Below are 20787 nucleotides of genomic sequence, written 5' to 3'. Positions count from 1 at the left end.
CTGGGGGAGGGAATGTAGGATGGGAAAGACTGGGACAGAAGGTCTCCTCCTATAGTTCCCCAAGTATTTTATTTCCTCTAAACGAGAATCAGATTTTCGGGTTTAAAAATAGAAACCCTGAAGATGACTTGTGAATTTCTGCTGTTCAGTAAAGCTGGATGCAAAACCCTGCAGAAGACGTTTATACATTTTGTACAAATGAGTTGCTAAACTTTCCCAGGGTGAGATCCAAAAACCCAGATTGGAAACGATTCTTGTGTGGAATCAGTGCTGGGAGAATTTCCAAAGGCCTCCGAGGTTTGGGCTGGTTTTGGATTAGAAATGGACCCAAGATGTGCCTCTGGGGACTAGATTTTTGAACACTGTCAAGCTGCAGGCGCTGGCGTTGCCTGGATATAGCAGAAAAGAGGGTGTGTACAGGTATCATGGAGACACGAGACTCTTCAGGGGAGGAGGTTGGGGAGGGAAAGTCAGTGAAGCTGGAGCTCTTGAAATTGGGTTCTTCTGTGCAGTCATGGCAGCACTCGACTTTCAGTTTTTTTTCACATAGACTGAGCCTCCAAGTGGAAGTGTGGCTGCAGCAGGAGTGCTGGGCGAGAGCTGTTCCTCCTCCCTGAGGGGCATGCTCCCGGCGCTGGAGCCTGGCTTATGGCTGGGCATTACAGTAGTGGAACTTGGTGCGGGTGGGGCTGGGGAGCTGGTTTTTTTTGCACCCCTGAGCCAGGAAGTTAGTTCAGGAAAACACCAGTCAGGACTGTCTGGGCAGGAGCGGGGGGCGGGGCAGGCTCGGGGCAACCCCCAATTCCAGTGCCCCACGTGCAGGGCCTTTGGCCACCCTTCCATGGTCCAGGCTCTGCCCCCACCCGCCCTCTGATCCCAAGCTGGGGATTACCTGGGGCAGGGTGCGGTGGAGGTAGCAGCAGGGGGTTGCCTCCCGCCAGCCTCCCACACACTCATCACAAGCAGCAGCCTGCTCTGTTCCGCAGCTCCCTGCTGTTCTACTGAGCCCTGCTTCTCCATGGGCAGCGGAGGCCACTTCCTGTTGCTGCCGAGGAGCAGGGCTCAGCGGGCTGGGAGGGGATGGCGTGGCAGAGTGGCACAGGCTACCGCTGGTGCTGCCCCCGTGGTGAGTGCGGGGAGGGACGGGGGATGAGGATGTGACCCCCAGCTGTCGCTGCTGCACTCTCCCCCAGGTCATCCTCCCCTCTCCCATCCCAGGGCAGCTGCTGCAGGGGCCCCAAAATCCTGGGGTCTAAGGTGGCCACCCCACCTCGTCCCATGGAAGGGAGGACTCTGGTGCCAGTGTAGACTTTGTCTCACGAGCCCGCAGGAGGAGAAGACAGGTTGACTGTGCTAGGAAGGAAACCAATCCTCTTAACAGGCAGGAGGCGGAGAGTCATTGTCCTGATTCAGAGAAATCCAGATACCTCCCCAGGCGTTCCTGGTGATCTCATCTGCTTGCATTCAAATGCACTCTGATTCCTGGCTAGTGAATGAATCACTGCATACCAATGACAGGTGTCTCAGTATAAAATACCTGGGCGTTTTCGCAGCCAGTTTCTGACTGTGTGCAGATAAGGAAGTCGCCAGTAGAAGGCTGGCGTGCCACATGAAAGTGGGCGCTGGCTAAGGGGGAAGAGGGCTGTAGTGCCACATGGAAGGTGACCTGCAGAGGAGTTAAAAAACTGCATTGTTTGGTTCTTGCTGACGTATAAAGAGGTCTGAGATGTGTCCGTGGGCTTGTGTTTCAGCTTAGAAATAGCAGGAACAAGAGACCATTTGCTGGAAGTTTCTTAGGGGGATTACAGAACAGGAGAGGGACATTTCTGTGCCTATAATCAAAGGAATTGGCATTAAAATAACAAACCCCCTCAGTCTGACTAAAGGCCCCCATCCCCTGCCAATGGCTTGTCCTTCACTCTCTCGTTCTGTCCTAATCCCCCTCATTTTCTGCTCTGCTTTTTGCTGGGAGATGCTGGCACTGGAGGACTGAATGTGCTCTTGCCTTTCTAAGGTAAAGGCAACTTGACAATTAACCTTTCAAATAACCAGCCCGCCCGGCCTTTCGCAGATAGAAAACCAGAGGAGTTTCTTGTGATTTCCTCTGAGGGGGCAGAACGGCGCTGCTCTGTGGCCAGCTGGTGATTGTGCCCTTTGGAACGAAGGAGAAACCACTCAGATCAGCGCATTCTGTCTGCTCCTTATCTCCACTGAACTGCTGACTCCTGTGAGCCCTTGCAACACAGTGTTTCTGGCTGTCTGCCCCATTAGTCAGCAAACGACCAGCTGACTGAGCAGGGTTCTCTTTTGCGTCCCCAGGGAGGAAGTGTGGCTTATTGGTTAGGAGCAAATCTGAGACTGGTTTAGTTCCCTGCTCTGACATGGCTTGCTGTGTAGCCTTGGGCAAGTTACTTAGGCCCAGACCCAGCATGCCCCAGTCGACATGGGAGTTCAATGAAAGTTAAGTGCCTAAATACCTTTTGAACTTCGGGCCTCGGACCGGGGCTTGTGGACTTGACGACGACCTGTTCTGTTCATTCCCTCTGGGGCACCTGGCATTGGCCACTTTGGACCATTGGTCTGACCCAGTATGACTGGTTTTGTGTTTAGCTTCTGGGTCTCCCGGCTGTGCTAACACACCCATACCGCACGACACAGACCTGCTGCCTCTGCGCCGCAGGATGACAGGGTGTCTCAGCAGGATGTGATCTGACCCGCTCCCCTAGTAGGTCCCCAGCCCTGTAAGCACTCAGGGCCCAGATCCTGAGTCGGACTGAATTGGGTGTGTGGACGGAAGCGGGACTTAGCGGGAAGTTGGAGCCTGGCCCATAGTGGGCAGTGGAGACACCCTTCCCACCTGTAGTGTGGGGATAGTGGCTCGGCCCTGCCTCACATAAATGCATACAGAAGGTGAAGTGCTCAGCTGCTGCTGTGACGGGCCACGTAAGAAACTGATGCCCTCCTTCCCCGGTAGGCCTCACTTGAGCCCTCCCCTGGAGTTAGGCCCCAAATGAGCTGGATTTTCCTGTGGCTGGGTGTGCAGAATGACCTGACACCAGTGGGAGCCGATGACCTCTACGCAGGTATGGTCGGCTCGGCCCAGAATCCGACTATGGCATGCAACCACAATAAATCCCACGCAGCGCTGGATACCTCTGGCATCGTAATATTGGCTTGGCCACAGCACGAGAGGAATTAATTTAATGCTCTCACAGGGAACGGCTAAGGGATTTTAAATGTGTAGCAGTAACAGACGGCATGGACCCCTCTTCCCTTGTTGGGTTTCCAGAGCGAACAGTGCCCAGGGCCTGGGTTTAGTGGCGGTGCTTTGGGCTGTCTGCTACTCTCAGATCGGTGCAGGATTTCTTTCTGGGGTTGTTCAGCCTGGCGAATGGATAAACAAACCTAAGAATGACCACACTGGGTCAGTCCAAAGGTCCAAGTAGCCCAGTGTCCTCTGTTCCAGCAGTGGCCAATGCCAGATGACCCAGAGGGAGTGAACAGAACAGGCGGTCATTGAGTGATCTTTCTCCTGTCCTCCATTTCCAGCGTCTGACATACAGCGGCTAGGGTCACCAACCCTGCCCATCCTGGTGAATAGAACTGGTGGAGACTCCTGGAATTTATTTAGGTCTTTTTTCTTTTTTTTTCTTTTTTTTTGAACACTATTGAATCCTGCCCTTCACAACATCCTGTGAGAAGGAGTCCCACAGGCCTCCCATGCGCTGCATGAAGAAAAACCTTTTTGTTCGTTTTAAACCTGCAACCCATGAATTTAATTTGGTGGCCCCGAGTTCTTACGTTATGGGAATAAATAAATAACCAATGGGAAGGGCTGGGTAACTTCTTTCCAACTGAAAAACTGCATTTCGTGGGATCTTAGTCATGGGGGATTTTAATGCCTGGTTAAGGTTCAAACCTGGTGCAGAAATGAGGGGACACGTGTAAAAGTTGACTTCCCCGGCTGTCCCTTTTCATGAATAAATCAGAAACGTTAATGCCCTGATAGACAGACATTAAGACCAGAAGAGTCTTACCTTCTGTAGAGCAAAAAATGACATGTCTGTTTTGGAGGGGGTTCCATTCCCAAACTGCTGGCAACAGGTGGGCCTGTCTGCGTCATGCACTGGGTGGAACTCATGGATGTCAGTGTGGCAGTAACAGCTGTGACTTTGGGTTCTCCGCACCTTCCCGGGGGTGCCTGCACTCTTGCTTTTGGAGACCCACCCACAGTTGCACAGAAAGGCCCAGATGGGAAGTCCTTCCACATCTAATCCCGTGTCCTCTGACGGTGAGCGCAGAGCATGGCGCTCCAGCCTTCTGCTGGGGACTGGGGATTTCTGAAAGTTGTGGCAGGTCGAAAGGGGTGCACTGATCCATCCTGAGCTGTCACCTTTGCTAGTTCCTACTGGCTAGGAGCAGGTAACCAGAAACAGAGCCCGACGCCATGATGCAGGCTACAAGGCCAAGGATGTATGCGCCTAGTTTGTGTATATGCCCCTCAGACGATACAGCCCAATGCTGCTTAAAGGCGGGTCTCCTCTGTTAACCCTCAGCATTGCTGAGCTGCTTCTCCTGACCATGTCTGGCCTCTCAGAAGGGGCAGGAGGTCCCCTCTGGTTCCAAAGGTTCCTGTAGCAGTAGTGCTGGCTTTCCTGGCAGGCTGGGCTTTAGGGTGGTTGCCACGGGGATTCACTGTTCTTTCCTCCAGCCATGCGGGGCTAGGGCGTGTAGAGAATGGAAACATGGGCTCCGGAACATTGGCAATCCAGAGATGCTGGGACATGTGGCGGGGCCAGGGTGGGCAGCAGTGGGTGCCCCAGGGGGTTACTCTGGGTGAATTGAGCACAGGACATGCCCAGTTCTGACTTGGGATGTTTCAGCGGGAGCCAGGAATGTTCCGTCTCTGCCTTGTGCCACAGTTTCCTGCCCCAGACCTGGGCTCCTCGTTCCTGGCAACGGGCAGCTCGAGGAACAGCAGGTCTGGCTCCTGGGCTGGGTGTTGGCGTTAAAATCTTGCTCAGACCCCTGTGTACAACCAGCTCGCCAGCCCCTGGCCTGCTCGTTTCCCTGGGCCGGCATGCAGGGGCCCCTGGCTCCCTGGAACTGGCTTTATCTGCCGTCCTGGCTGCTGTCTCTGGACAGGGGCTGAACCAAGCAGTGCTCGATGGCTGGGGAAAGCCTGTCAGGGCTGCTCGGAGCTATCGCCCTGCTGAGCCCGATCCGGCCTCCCTTTTGCACCTCCTGAGGGTTGCCCTCTGATGGAGTATTCCTCATGACTTAGTTTAAGCTCACAAGAGCCCTGTGGCTTTGATTCTGCCTGTGCACCAGGGTTCACAGCTGGGTTGGGGAGTCCAGCCTGCCTGGCACCCTTCCAGGTCTTGGAGCTAGGCTGTGGGACCCCAGCCTGGCAGGGTGGGGAGGCACCACCGTAAAGGGTGGGTCACTGAGTGTGAATCAGACCCCGAGTGGAGAATTAAGCCAGGCAGCCACACGAGGGTGCCGGCGAGGCCAGCATGGGCTGGGATTCTCCAGAACCAGCCGCCCTCACTGGGTCTCCCCAGCTGGCTGGGGGCGTAGGGACTGAATGCCTCATGCCACGTGGAGCTGGGCTGGGGCTGACGTGTCCTGTCTCTGTTGCGAAGGCCGAAGAAGAGCTGGTGAAGGCTCAGAAGGTGTTTGAGGAGATGAACCTCGACCTGCAGGAGGAGCTGCCCTCACTATGGAACAGGTGAGTGTCTGAGGAGGGCAGCTGGCGGAGGACCTTGTTACTGTGATGGGTGCCAAGGAGGTTTAGTGTGATGTTCCATGCCAGATTTGGGCTTTGGCCTGGCTCTTAGATCTCTCCTAATGTTCACAGAAGCCAGCTCCTTGGCAGCTTGGAACACAGGAGTGCCCCAGTGCGTGCGGCGCGTGGGGGCTGTCCATGAATTACCTAACACATAAGGTTGTGGGTGGTGGATTTTGTGTGCGTTTTGTTTCAGTGGCACAAAGCAGTACAAGAGATTGTATTGGTCTTGAAAATCTGCCTAGCAAGAGTTCCGCTGTGCTGGGAGCGGGGAAGGGGATTTAAGGCTCATTTATATGGCAAAGAAAAGCTTGTGGCAGCGAGTCTTGGAGTGTGGGTTCCGTGGGCTTGTGGGGCTCAGGCCGCGGGGCTAACGCCAGCAGTGTAAACGTTCTCGCTGGGGCTGGTGCCTAGGCCGTGAGACCTGCCTGCTCGGGTGGGTTTCACAGCCTGGGCTGCAGGCCAAGCAGGAACATGGCTACTGGCATTTGACTTGGGCTAAGGCTGTGGATCTAAACTGAGCCCAGCTCTGAGGCTCAGCCCTTCAGGGTTTGCTTTGCATTGCGCCCTTAAATGCAGGCCTGGCTCTGACTGGCAAGTCATTTGCCTGCAGTGGGAATCCTAGGCCTCTAGCCCTACTCCCCAGCAAGCACCCTGCTGCCCGATCAGTGGTGCTCTGCTCCTGAGTGCAGACAGAGAGGCAGGCGATGAAGGGAGACCAGTGGAGCATCGGTTTGCTGGAGGAGCACAGAGAAGTGAAGAGAGGTGGGGGTGAGGGGACGAATGAGGAAGGGAGCTGAAAGTTGGAGAGACAAGTGTCAGGGTAGAGTGCTGACAAAGCCCACTCGGAAGTGTCCCAATTTCTGATTTAAAGTGCAGTCACCTGCAGTGTCCCCTGAATCTTTTCCCTCCACGTGTGGAATAAATTTTTTAGCTGCAGCAAGGCACATGGGAAAATGCGCCACGCAGAGAAACACAAAACCTAGCTGGTCTTGACTTCCAGCAGGTTGGATGTCCTGCCAGGCCTGCCTTCTCCTTCTCTGCTGCAACCAGCCAGGGCCTGGTTAATGCCTTCCCTAGTGTCCCTCTCAGCACAGCAAAGCAAAAGTGTCTCACTGCAGCCCGCAGGGCTGTCTGGGGGCTTGTTGGCCTACATGGCACATTCCCTCCCCACGGGCCCAACTGCAACTGTGTAGGTTAAATATGAGTTGTGTGTGCGGGGTGAGGAGTCGCAGAGGAAACCAAGTCAACAGGACTTGGATGAGTTGCATGTGTTCACTAATTTCTGCTCTCTTATTGTCTGGCAGCCGTGTTGGTTTCTATGTCAACACATTCCAGAGTATAGCAGGCCTGGAAGAGAACTTCCATAAAGAAATGAGCAAGGTAAGGTTGCCGGCCCTCTTGGGAATGTGCTTCACCAGTTTCAGGAGCAGTCACTCAGGCCCGGCTGTCCAAGAGACCAGCACCAGGCTGAGGACGTGTTTCAGAGCGCTAACCGTCCACGGCCAGGTCTATACTAGGCATTAAAGTCTATTGCAGATAAGTCGATTCTAGCTATGGAATTGTTGTAGCTAGAATTGCGTATCTACAGTCGACTTACCTGGCTGCCCTCTCTGAGGGAGGCTGACGGGAGAAACACTCCCGTCGACTTCCCTTACTCCTCGTGATGTTGGGCTCGATTTGCCCACCCCAGAGAGTTGGATTTTGCATGGCCCTATTAGGCGTGCAAAATTGAACTCCAGGAGATCAACCCTGGCCAGGGGCTGTTCCGCGTAGTCCGTTTCTGCAAAAACAACGTGGAGTCTTGTGGCACCTTAAAGACTAACCAATGTTTTGGGGCCTAAGCTGAGGACAGGCTCTTGTCCTGACAGCTTTGTAATCTTAACACCCAAGCTTTAAACAGCCATTTAGTCGTTGCAGGGAATCTTACGGGTGAGAGGTGGGGAGTAGAGCGTGTTCTCCTAAAGCAGGGATCTCCAAACATTTTATTTAAGTCGCAAATCGCCTTTTGAATTTAAGGGCAATCCAGGATCTACCTCAGCCCCAAACACCCTTTCACCACCCCTCCTCCAAGGCCTGCACACTCCATGGTCCTGCCCTTACCCATCCTCACACACTTTCACCAGGCTGGGGCAGGGAGCTGGGGTGAAAATAAGACCCTTGGAAAGAAAGAAGGAATACACGTGTGTGTGTTGGACCTGGAGGTGAGTGTGTGTGTGTGTGTGTGTGTCAGTCACACACACACAGAGCGAGCACATTCAGACATCCCTCCATCCCGAGTCCTGCTGTGCCTTCCAGCCCCCACTCTGAGGAGATGGGGAAAAGGGATGGGAGAAAGAGGATCCCAACAGCAGTGCCTCCACCCTGTCCTTCACCCACCGTGCGCAGCAAGCAGGAGGCTCCTGGGGGCAGCTGAAGGAAGAGAACAGGAGCTGTGGTGAGAGGGGCAGCTGAAGTACCTGCACTTGGTAGCTTCCCAGCAAAACCAGTCAGGATCCCTGTCAGAAGTTCCAGGATTTGGGAGGAGATCCCAGCCTACTGACTGGTGACCTCTGTTGTAAGGTTGATGGATCCCACCTGGAGTCCAAGAAGCTGTCAACAAAGCCCATTTGATTCACCCCCTTCAGACTTTTGGGTCAAGAGTTTCACTTACTCAAGTGGCTCAATGTGTGGTGAAGGTGCCCTCTGTCACCAGCCTTTCATGCTGGAAGGAGTGGCTCCTGGCACCAATGGCTTTGTTGTTCCATGCTTGTTCTGTAGCTCTCGAGCCAGGCTCTGGAGAGGGTTGAGTCGTAGTCGGTGGCAGAGCCAACCCACTTTGTTTTTTTTTTATGTAACTTAAAAACCAGATTTGAACGAGCGCCTGGAGTCCTCCAGCCTTGTGCATTGCCCACACGATTTATACGTTCCTTACACATCCTGCTAATCTTCTAGGAGGAGTCCAGGACTCCTTGATTTAGTGCTTCCAAATGAAAACAGATCCTTTTGTTCTTTGACTGTAGTCCGGGCAACACGACAGCAGCTAAGCCACATGCAGGGTTGCAGTAGTTAAATTCCCAGAAGAAACCTCGCACAGTTAGGAAACTGCTAGCTTGGTTTAAACACCAGCCTCAAGTTCTGCCGATACTTCACAGCCTACGAACCCCTGTAATGACACCACTGTTAAAGGCATTGTGTGTGGGGTGTGTTTTTTAAATTTATACTGGAATACAGAGGGAAGACCCCATCAGTTTAGAGCGGGGGTCCCCATACTGGGGGCTGTGCCCCGCCAGGTGTGCATGGAAAATATGTGGGGAGCATGGCCCAATGGGGGGCATAGAGAGAGGACCATCCGGCCCCACTCTTCCTACAGCTCTGCTCTGGCTTTCATTCCTGTACCCAGTCCCCTTCCAGCCACGGCATCCTCCCTGCCCTGCCCCACCCCCAGTTGCATCCGCAGTCTGAGCTCGCTTACTCTTGCCTGCACGTCCCCTCCTCTGAGAGCTGTCTCTCTACTCCCATCCCTGGCTCCCAGGGAGTGCGTGTGTGTGTGACGGGGTGCAGGCAGCAGTAAGTGGGAAACAACCCTGAAAAGGACCACTGATTAGAGAATCTTCCTCCTGGGTCGTGTGTTTTGTGGTCTCTCTCACAGTCCCTTGTTGTTTGGGGCCAGGAAACCAAGACCTTAGAAGTCATCTGCTTCTTATTAGAGCTGTAGGATCCAATTAATTGCTGGCATGGAAGGAGCGGCGTCCTCGACATTAATGGAATGGGATTGCTTAGCGCCAGTGGTGACTTTTGGCCTGGGATTTTGTTTGCGACATGGCTGTTCCATAGTTGTGTGGGCACAGATGAGGTTAGAGGCTTCAGCTGAGCTCATTTAGAGGTCCCTGGCTTTATGTGGGGAAGAGGCAGGTAATAGAAAAGACCTGAGCAGGGTGCCCCGTACGTCAGACCCAAAGGCTTTCCTGCATGGTGCTGGTGGCACTTCAGGGTGTTGAATGTGCAGATTGATTTAGGGCTTCTGATTCTTTTCCCACCAAACGGGGCAGCCATGGGAGGGCGGGAATGAAGGTGGGCCCAGTTTTACCAGCACTGCGCCTTCTTGGGCATGATAAGCCTAGCCAGCCCCATCCGCCAGCCACCTCTCAGGGCTCTCTTCTTTCTGCAGTTGAACCAAAACCTCAATGATGTGCTGACGAATCTGGAGAAGCAGTGCTCAAGCAACGCCTTCCCCATCAAAGCACAGCCAAGGTGAGTCACCGCTGGAGCCAGACGCTTCCCCGACGGTGGTCGAAGGGGACAGTGAAATGCTCCTCTTGACTTCAGTTCTGCTTCTTCACCCTACGTTGCTGTTCCCTAATGGCTCTCGGTAGCTCTTTCCACACCCAAGATGCAGAAGTGACCCTCCCAGTGCTGCTCGTTTTTAGGTTCACAGTGGGACATGCCCATGGTCTGCAGTTGGGAGTCACTGTCCCAGACCATAGTTTCTCAAAGACGTGGAGACAAGATCCCCCTGGTCCCTTTCCTCCCTCCCCACTCCATCCCATCCCAGTCACCGAGCCTTAATTTCCAGTCGGTGAACTCTTGCGTACAATGACCCACTTTGTGCATGCAAATCCAGGCAAATGTTGAGGGCAATTGGGTCCTTAGTGGATTTTGGCCTTTGCGTTTAGAGCACATCAGCCCCGTAATATATCCCAGGAGTCTCTGCAAAATTGGGTTCCTTTTTCTCCCCTCAACGGAATCCGATCCTCCTGGGTTAACTGCAAATCTGTACGTTCTTGAGCCTTTCCAGTTAAGGGCCCGGGAGAGTTCAGGCTCTGGCTGAGGCTTTCTCTGGCGTCCAGCCACATGCGTGAGTGATGAAGCAATGAGCGCCTCTGGCTTACAGCTGCTGCTTGTCCCACATGCTGGGTGAGCAGTAATGCAACATGCATGCCAATTCAGCATATTGGTGGAACCCAGGCAGGGAGTTAGCATGATGTAAGTGAGAACTTCGGCCTGCGTGCTTTGCTTCGGGACATCTGCTGAAAGGTTAGAGGAGATGTGGAGACCGCTGTGGACTCTTATTCTTTCCCTTCCCAATTTAACTCTTTGCAAACCCCAAATCCATTCCCAGGCAGTTTGGTTTGCTAGCTGAGAAGGTGCAATCCTACATGGGGGACCAAATTTTGCCTGAGTAGCCACAAAGGTCCATGAAACTTAAGCCCAGAAGAAATGTTGACGGTGGAGAGGGTGTTCCCTTCTTCCCATCAAGCAACGATTTACCTGTAGACTTTGCAACCCAAAGACTGTGGGGATCCGAAAGGGAAACGGACTCTCCTGTTTAACAAAAAATGTCATGGGAAGAATAGGGCACCATTGGGTTGGGACGTTTCCTACCCCATGGTAGATGGATCCTTTGCTACATAGCTTCCCTTTCCCTCCCCTCACCCTGCTTCCGGAAAAGCACTTGTCCCCAGCCAGCACTGAAGTTTGGGGTCTGCTCTTGGCCTTAGAGCCTAGTGACCTTGCAAAATCCCAGGATGGGTTTCTGGTGCGCAGAGTATCTCAGCTGATCGTAGGGAGCAGGTTAGATCCGTACGGTCGTAAAGACAGCAGGGGTGAAATCCTGGCCACATTCAAGTCAATGGGAGTTTTGCTGTTTGAGTTCAGTAGAGCTGTGGTTCCAGACCCAGCAGCACAGGATGGTCCCTTTCCCCATGATGCCAGCTCCATCCTGCTGGGATAGGTCACAAGGGGCAGGTCTCATTTCATGAATGATGGAGCGCTGGTTCCCTCCAGAGGGCACCCAGGTCCGATTAATGAAAATGACTGGGACTTTTCCTGGAAGTCTGCTCAGATGCAGCCGATGCTTTAGCTTTGACCCAGTGAAACACAGCAGTGGCAAAGCAACATGCGCTTGTTTGTTTTCCCAGTGACTTGTGATTGCTGGCTAGCAGTGAGGCCTCCCCAACAAAAGCTTCCAAGAAAATCAAATTTTCCATCAGTGCAGTCTTGGCCCAGGCAAGCTGCCAGCTTTGTCTGTAGGACAGGAGGCAGCTCAGCTCCCTCCGCTGCAGCCCAGAGTGCCTTGCCTGGGTGGAAGAGCTCATGACAGTGGAGGGCCCAAATCAATGTGGGAAAACCAGCCTGCGCATAAACTCATGGTCTTGACTCCATCCCTCCCCTTGCTCTGTTGTCCCAGACATCTTTGCAAACAGACCAGCCGCCTTCTCTCTCCTGCTCGTTGCAGTGCTTGGGGGCTCAACCGAGGGTTCAGGCCCATCCTGAAATAGTCATTCCACCAGGTACCCAGGGAAGGCAGTTGGATGGCATGTGTAATGGAGAGCAGTACGTAGGTTGATTTCAGTGCAGGCTGGAGAGAATGAGGACCTGAGAGGCAGGATTCCTGGCTTCTAGCCCCAGCTCTTCCGCTGGCTTCCTGCAGGCCCGGAACTTCTCAGCCTCCCTTTTGCCTGCTTGTGAAATGAGGCTATTTACAGATCCCAGCCTGACCGGCCTGAGGGGAAACCGGCATCTGGCAGCGCTCACACAAGCCTGTGCCGTACACAGAGACCCCAGTTCTGTGCTTTGCCCCCTGGCATGGGGACCAAACCCAGAAGCCAGGGGGTGGAAGGGGCTTGCATACAATCCCCTCATGGGCAGCTTATCCCTGGCTCCCCTGTAGCTGTGCCAGCTGGTAACAGAAATTGTTGTGTGCTGTCCCCCTCAGAAAGAAAACTAAACTCTTCTCCAAGCTGAGGAAAAGGATGAGCAGGTACCGGTATGCAGAGCAGCATCATGAGATGCGTCGGAGTGGAATATAAGGCCATGTGCTAACAGCCTGGGGTGTGTTAACTAGAGACCTGGAGTTCTGTGCACGACTTAGCGTGTTTCTGGGTCCTGGAATCCTCGGAGGTCTCTGCACGTCTGACTAATCCTAACTGTTTTTTATTCCTGGTTTGAATCCCGGCACCCTTTTTGGTTCTTCATCTCAGTTTGACTGTGTGGGGAGGGGTTGCTGTCCTGGGACAGGCTGGAGGTTGTCTGGATAATGTGGAGGTACCAGGATGACATGAAGGTCCTTTCTGGCCTTGAAATCTGACTCCATGACTACTTGGACACCCAGGCTCTGTCTGGGTTCAGGGTTGATCCGCTTTTGCTAAAAGGGTGGTTTGTTTTAAAGCTTATTGAAATGGCTGCAACTTTGACTATGAAAAGGGCCTCACTTCCCCAAGATGGAGCTTTTCCTTCTGAGTACAGTAAAATGCCTGTTTAAACAATTTTGGCTTGAATGTTACTTGCATTAACATGAGTCGAAGTCGTGAGTGGCAGGGAGCTGGGAACCAGGCGGCAGCCTGGTTCAGAACTCCCCGCCAGTCTTGGGAACCAGGCTGCCACCTGGGTCACAGCTCCCTGCCAGTCCCAGGAGCCAGGAAACTAACCAGCGCTGCCCTGATCATTTTCCTGGCTCCCCCGACTTGTGCAAAATTCGACTAACACGTGGTTGCCTGGGAGTACAACCTACACGTAAGTCAGAAGTTTACTGTATGTTCTGATTTACTGCCTGTGTGAGAGAAGATAAATTGCTGTGACCCTTCTACCATCTGAACAGGGATTAGGTTATTATCAGGGAGGTCTACAGACCGCAGGCCCTGGGCAAGGGAGTGCGGGGAGGCATCTGTCTGTGTCCCTGGAAGGGGGCGGGGCTGAGGGCTGGCCTTCCCTGTTGGCCCTTCAGCACTGACGGGCATTCACCGCCTTGGGCTCTGGTGGCAATTTGAAGAGCCTGGGGCCCCTTTGAGTCACTAGGCTGAGGGGTAACCCCCTTCCGCCCCCACACACGCACTTTGGCCAGCCTGGTTGTTAAGTGCGTATGTAAAAGAAGGCATGAGAGAGACTGATTTAGGGTGACTATATTTCTGAGTCTTCTTCCACCCACATGGGGCTGTCCTGAGTGGCTCCCCAGAGCCCTGTATGCCCTCCTAGTGAGACTGAGGCTGGCGTTACTGCTCACTCGAGCACTGCTTGTCCCCTGTCTGAGTTCTGCCTCCCCTTCCCCCACTTGATCGGACTGGCACTGCCCCTTGCTCCCATGCCCTTTTTGTGCCAAAAAAAGTTGGGTCGGCCAGGTTATAAAGGGGCCATCCCAGCCAAAATGGAACAGGTGGTCCCCCAAGATCGAGTGCAGAAGAAAGGGCAGAGCAGAGAATAGCTGCATAATTGTGTAGTAGGATTTGGTACCTGGGGTGTCCTTGCACACTGTGCTGACTCCTTCTGCCAGCACTGTTCAGAAAAAATAATTCTAAGCCCGGCTAGCTCCTAAGAGGTAGTGCTGTGTCGTGGTTCGGTCAAGGGGTTGGGTGCCTCCTGCCTTCTAGCCCAGTGCTTGTAGAGATGTGCTGCATGTCTTCAGGCTCTCTTGGCTTCAGTTTTACTCCTCTGTAAAATGGATATAAAGATGCTTCTCACGGGGAAGTTGAGGAAATTATGATTTTTAGAAGGTGCTTTAGAGGCCTTCAGGCGAGAGGGGAAGAGTAAGACACAATCGCCTTTACTCTCTTAAGTCTTTTATTTGGGAACTAAAAGGTTAAGATTTGTTCAAGATAAATGTCTGTTCTTGCTGCTGTCCGCTAGCCCCAGAGCATCAGTAACAGGAAACCTCAATAGCTTTACCCAGATGATCTCTCACACTGTGGCTCTGGATGCATAACGTCTAGCATCTCAGCAGATTTCCCTTCCCTGCACCAACACTGCAATGGTGTGAGCTCTGTCACAGACCAGCTGCTAGAGTTCTAACCACAGCATCCCCTTGCTCTGCTCAGAGGAGGCCCAGCTGACCCTGGGTTAAAACACCAGGGCTTTGACGGTACCTGGGTGGAGCTGGTGGGAGTGGAATGCTGGGAAATTTGCAAGCACCAGTGCATGTGTTGGGACCCCTGTGCTCTGTCACTCATCTTGCATCCTTGGACATCTGAGCATGTTAGTGCTTCTCTTGCAATTCCCCTGACGTGGGTGTGTTGTGGTTCTAATGAGTAAATTACTTTTGGCTAACAGGTGCCACCTGATCCTCACCTCTCCTCCTATGTGGGGGATTTGCAGAGGGATGATAGGGCTGGGAATAAACAGTGGCACAGCTGGCTTTCCCTCTTCCATACCAGCATTGCAGTAGTGCTTATCTGCAAATGCTGGTGTTTCAAATAGTCAGTGCAAGGAGGAGGGGATACAAGGGGCTTTGAATCTCACCAGCACTATAAGGGTCGTTTTGGATTATGTTAATTCGCTTGAGTTGATAGTGTTCAGTTAATTGTTCAAGACCAAAGGATAGTCAAACATATTTTATAATGCACCAAATAGCCAATGTCAGTCAAGTCTATTGCTGCAAGCCAGGAAGAATAAAGTACAGGAAACAGGTTCAGTGTGATACCAATTTCCAGGAAGCTGCCTTGTGATGCGTTATGTTTGCTTTACAGAGAGGTGCTCCTGATGTTACACATTTCATTCACTGTTAATTATATGATGACTTAACAGGTTACACATCACTAAAATCCAACCCCCTCAGTTTGTCCTAGTTCCCAAACTTGCTGGTTTGTTCCTTCCTTATCTTTGCTTAGCATTTCAGGGACTGCTTTGCAAAAATACTTCTCACGGCATAGAACAGAAGTGTCTTGATATCGACTGCTTCCTATCTGCGTATGCCACGTGCAAGGGTTTATGGGGTAATTTGCATAAACGCATGGGCTTATATTGCAGAATGAATGATGAACGAAAAGTCAAGACCCTGGTATTCGGCATAATGGACGGTTCGAATAGGAGGGCAGACCCCACAGAGAATGGGTAGACGATATAGTAGATTGGTGCGGCGCTAGTCTACAGAAACTGAGCCACTCCGCACTGGACAGGGAAAGATGGAAAGAAATGGTGAGAGAAGTACCAGACACCAACGGGCGTTGAGCCCACGGTTATTGATGATGGTGAAGTTGACGGGCTTATATGAAAACGATAGGCAAAGCTTCTCCAACACTGCCCCCTGCTGGTGATTTCTGGAGTAGCATAGCTGGGAAGGGTGGAATGGGATGGGTTTACCTGGCCCTGTGGGGGATTATATTTTAATCCCCTTCCTGTTCCGCCTCATGATACCTGCCCCTGCTCTGTGTTGCTACGTTTCTTTCATTTTTATCCTCATATCCCACAAATCCCACAGGGGAGAGAGAGTTTTCCCTGCTACTGAAAAATAAAATGACATTGGTTAACCCCTATTTATACTGGGAATTCAGGCACACTTTTTTGCCTCCCAAAAGGCTAAAACAAAGCTTGCTTATAGCATTTGGTGTCTTCCTGCAAACTACCTCAGTCTTTTTTTTTTTTTTTTTTTTATTAAAAGCCCACCCTATCCTACTTGTAAAAGGACATTTTACCTGCTTCCGCTATTATGGCAGTGGGTCCTGAAATATGGTACAGGTTAAACCTCCCTAATCTGGCACCCTTGGGACATGACCAGTGCCAGATGAGAGAATTTGTTGGGTCATGGGAGGTCAATATTGTCTCGTACCTTACCAACACTTCCACTGCTTACTGGGCTCTTAAAAGGCATGTAGGGGTAAATTTGAGCTAAATAGCGGCATAGAACACTGAGAGCCAGGACTGGTGTCTGGAAACAAACTTTATGGGACTGTGAGAAACTTGGCCCCACCCGTAAGAGGTCATCCAGCTGACTAAAATCATGCCAGATTATGGAGGTTGCCAGGTGAGAGAGTTCCAGATTAGAGAGGTTCGACCTGTAATTACAGGGTGGTATTCCAAGAGAGGCTGGGGGGGGTATTCAGGTGTGGGAGAAGTTGGGGATCAATCGGACACCCCCATTTTCTATTCTCATGGGGTGAGAACTTTCATCACAGAAAGCTGTTCTAATTGGCTTTTGTTTTTCTGCATCTTGTCGTCGTGCTGCTGGTGTGAATGTCATTAAACTTCCAATCCGCATGAGAGCCTGGAGTGACTGCTTCCCAGGCAGTGTCTGTGTGGTCGGGGAATGAGGCATGATGCTTCAGAGGCTGGTGCTTGTTTTGAATGGAGGGGAGTCTTTTAAATGCCTCTTCCTCCACTGTGTCCCAAGACTGTGTGTGTTCAAGCATGAGACTAAAGTGCATCCTCTGTTGGTGAGAACATCTAAATGCTGCGGTTTGCCAATAACTACCAGAACATGGGTACCGTGGAACATTGTTGATTTCAAGTGAGTCTGCATATGAGGGGTGCTGAGCCCCAGGGGGGGCAGGGGGAGGGGTGAGGATTGAGGTTCTGAGTCCCATCTGGTTTTAGTTTCTACAGGCATGTGAACAACAAACAGGTTATCAGAGAAGGTGTGGGGCCATTACTGGACGAGGGAGGTAACCTAGTGCCAGATGATGCAGGAAAAGCTGAAATAGTCAGTGCTTTTTTAGTCTCCAGTCTTCATGGACAAAGTCAATTTCTGCATGACGGTCCTAGACAATGCAGTATGGGGAGGGGGAGGGCAGCCATCTGTGTGGAAGGAACAAGTTCTGAGCTATCTAGAAAAACTAGGTGTGCGCAAGTCCATGGGTCTGGATTCAATGCACCCCAGGGTACTGAGGAAATTGGCAGAGGTCATTGCTGAACCTTTGGCCATTATCCTTGAAGACTCTTGGAGATCAGGGGAGATTCCAGATGACTGGAAGAAGGCAAACGTAGTGCCCATCTTTAAAAAAGGAAAGGAGGACAATCCAGGGAACTATAGACCCATCAGCCTTCCCTCAATCCCTGGGAAAATAATGGAGGGAATCCTCAAGGAATCCGTTTTGGAGCACTTGGAAGAGGGGAAAGTGATCGAAAGTAACCAACGTGGATTCACCAGGGGCAAGTTCTGCCTGACCAATCTGATTAGCTTCTATGACAAGGTAACAGGCTCTGTGGACATGGGGAAGTCAGTGGATGTGAAATACCTTGACTTGAGCAAGGCTTTTGATACGGTCTCCCACAACATTCTTGTCCATAAGTTAAGGAAATATGGATTGGATCCTTGGACTATAAGATGGATAGAAAGCTGGCTTGATGGTCGGGCCCAACATGGTCAATGGCTCAATATCTGGATGGCGGTCTGTTTCAAGCAGAGTGCCGCAAGGCTCGGTTCTGGGGCCGGTGTTATTCAACATCTTTATTAATGACCTGGATGAGGGACTGGATTGCACCCTCAGCAAGTTTGCGGAAGACACACAACTAGGGGGAGAGGTAGATTTGTTGGAGGATAGAGAGAGAATCCAGAGGGACCTGGATAAATTGGAGGACTGGGCCAGAAGAAATCTGATGCGGTTCAACAAGGAGAAGTGTAGAGTCCTGCACCTGGGGCGAAAGAATCCCAAGCATTGTTACAGGCTGGGGACCGACTGGCTCAGCAGCAGTATGATGGAAAGGGACCTAGGGGTTATGGTGGATGAAAGACTGGATATGAGTAAACAGTGTGCCCTTGTAGCCAAGAAGGCTAGTGGCATGCTAGGGTGTATTAGGAGGAGCATTTCGAGCACATCTAGAGAAGTAGTTATTCCTCTTTATTCAAGATGTGGCCCCACCAGTGCCGAATATTGTGTCCAGTTTTGGGCCTCCCAGTATAAAAAGGATGTGGATTTGCTGGAGCAGGTTCAGCAAAGGGCAACAAAAATGATTAAGTGTCTGGAGGCTGAGGGATTTGTTTACAGAAGAGAAGACTTAGAGGTGATTTAATAGCAGCCTTCAACTTCCTGAAGGGGAGCTGTAAAGAGGAGGGTGAGAAACTGTTCTCAGTGGTGTCAGATGGCAGAACAAGGAGTAATGGTCAGAAGTTGAAGAGGGAGAAGTGCAGGTTAGATATTAGGAAAAACTACTTCACCAGGAGGGTGGTGAAGAATTGGAATGCATTGCCTAGAGGGGTAGGTGGTGGATTCTCCATCCCTTGAGGTTAAGTCCAGCTGGACAAGGTCCTGGCTGGGATGACTTAGTGGGGCTTGATCCTGTTTGAAGCAGGGGGCTGGACTAGATGACCTCCTGAGGTCCCTTCCAGCCCTGTGATTCTGTGTTCTGGACCTGGGGGCCTGTCCTCAGGATGTATTGTTCATGCCACAGCAGAGGGGGATAGAATCAGAGAATAGTAGAACTGGAAGGGACCCTGAGAGGTGGAATCCAGTCCCCTGCCCTCACGACAGGAGCAGGCACCGTTTAGATCATCCCTGATAGATCGTAACCGAGCAGCAGCTGTGTTCGTTGGCTTTCTGTCAAAACAATGGGATCGGATCCTGGATAGACGTTAATCTAACCTGCTCTTAAATATCCACAATTTTAAACCCATTGCTTCTTGTCTGATCATCAAAGGTTAAGGAGAGCAATGCCTTTCCTTTGCCCTGCACGCTCTGTCTGCTAGCCCTCACTCTGAGGGGCTGCCTCCTACCACTGCTGTATTCGATCTCTCATTATATCTGGGGCTGGCTGTACTTCCCCCTTATCAGGTTGCCTGACACTTCCCATTGCAGAGCCCTGTTTTTGGTTGCTTATAACCTTGCCAAGGTTTAACTGTCGGGGCTGAACTTTTCCACAGCAAGTGTCCGCCTCGAGCTGATGGGTTTTGATAACTTCAGCTGAATAGGTTCAGCTGTTTCCAAGTACAAGGTGAGGAAGGAATGTGTTGCTTTACCAGTCAGGGGAGGAGACTGGAAGCTGGTGGGTGGAGGAGGAAAACTGGGAGTTGGAGAAGAGACTGGGAGGTGGGGGAAGTAGTTGGGGTAGCAAGCTGAGAGTCCATGAGTTGGGGCTGAGACTGAGATCTGATAAAGAGCCCCCCGGGGACACTGATCTTGGAGAGGGAGAGGGACAGGTAGAGTGTGAAGCCAGGAAGGGGGAACTCTGTATGGGCAAGGAGCTAAGGAGTACTAGGGTTGGAAACGGGGGAATAACTGGGCCTGGAAGTGATGGTGGGACCCTGTAGCAGGGATGGTTTGTCTGGAAGTTAGGACTGGCTGGGCAAGGAAACTGGGAAGGAACTGAGGAGGGGAGATGGACTAGATGTGTGTGGAGAATGGGACTGGAAACCAGGCTGGGGAACAAACTGTACTAGAACATGAACAGTTTGGCGGCAACCGGGAAGAAGGGGTTGAGCTTGGGGAAAGCAGACAAGTCTATATCCACTAGGACACACTGTCCTCGAGAGCCTGGGAAGGAACCTGAGATTCCCAAGCCTCGCCATTCTTCTCCTGTCAGAACCGCCTGGCAAAGGGTCTCGTGCTGCTCCTCACCTCACGGAGGAGGACGTCCTGCTACTGCTGTTCATTAGTTGGTTAGCTCAAGCGGCAGAGGTCCGTGTGGCGCAGCCATCTCCCTGGCGGCCAGCAGAATGCCACAGCATGGAGTTTTGGGTTTTGTTGAAGTGCGTGTTTGTTAAAAGCTAGGACGTGACGTACCAATCCTCTGACGAAAGGGTGCAATGCAAGTTGCAAAGCCAAAGGCTCCATGATGGTTCATGCCAGAATTAAGATTTCCCGTGTATATGCGAGACCGGTCCAGCCCTCAGGGCATCCACGTGCATGCGAGGTAGGAACGTAGGTGACTATATCGTGATCTGCATGAGGTCCTACCGCGGACAGACATGAGGATGGCTCAGCAAGAAGCTGCTCAGATGCTTATAAACTCTGCCTGGTACTGGGATGAGCATCTTTTGATTGCATGTGTGGGTGCTGAAGCGGGGAGAGAATTGAGACTCCGATTGGATCTGATTGAACGTCCAATCAGACCAATTCATTTTGCGGCCAGTTCTCACTCTCCTTTTCCTTCTCTCCTGCAGTGACAGTGCCCCAGCGAAAGCAAACAAAAGCCCCTCGCCTCCGCCTGATGGCTCCCCCATCACCAGCCCTGAGATCAAGACTGTCAACCATGAGCTGGAACCATCCTCTCTGGAAACGCCTGGGGCTGGCATCCCTAAATCACCATCTCAGGTAGTGTCCTTGAGAGGTTAACCTGGCCCTGGCAATGGGAATCATGATTGCCAAAGGCTCAGAGGG

The 20787-nt window shown here is 52.0% G+C and overlaps 1 protein-coding gene across 5 annotated transcripts in view; it reads left to right on the top strand.

Annotated features, from left to right (window-relative positions):
* BIN1 (bridging integrator 1) overlaps nt 1-20787 on the top strand; it is a 151125-nt gene that overhangs the window by 102938 nt on the left and 27400 nt on the right. For 4 of the 5 annotated variants that reach the window (XM_075001305.1, XM_075001308.1, XM_075001307.1 and 1 more), the window contains exons 7-11: nt 5646-5731; nt 7096-7171; nt 9939-10021; nt 12486-12530; nt 20571-20721. In XM_075001305.1, coding sequence (XP_074857406.1) covers nt 5646-5731; nt 7096-7171; nt 9939-10021; nt 12486-12530; nt 20571-20721 — 441 coding nt within the window. The remainder of the gene's footprint in view (nt 1-5645; nt 5732-7095; nt 7172-9938; nt 10022-12485; nt 12531-20570; nt 20722-20787) is intronic. The other variant, XM_075001306.1, reaches the window with a different exon arrangement.

The sequence above is a fragment of the Carettochelys insculpta genome, chromosome 8, assembly GCF_033958435.1.
Source record: "Carettochelys insculpta isolate YL-2023 chromosome 8, ASM3395843v1, whole genome shotgun sequence".
In the NCBI taxonomy this organism is placed as follows: Eukaryota; Metazoa; Chordata; order Testudines; family Carettochelyidae; genus Carettochelys; species Carettochelys insculpta.
The sequence above is the reverse complement of the archived record's forward strand: the minus strand, read 5'-3'. Positions and strand labels throughout refer to the sequence as shown.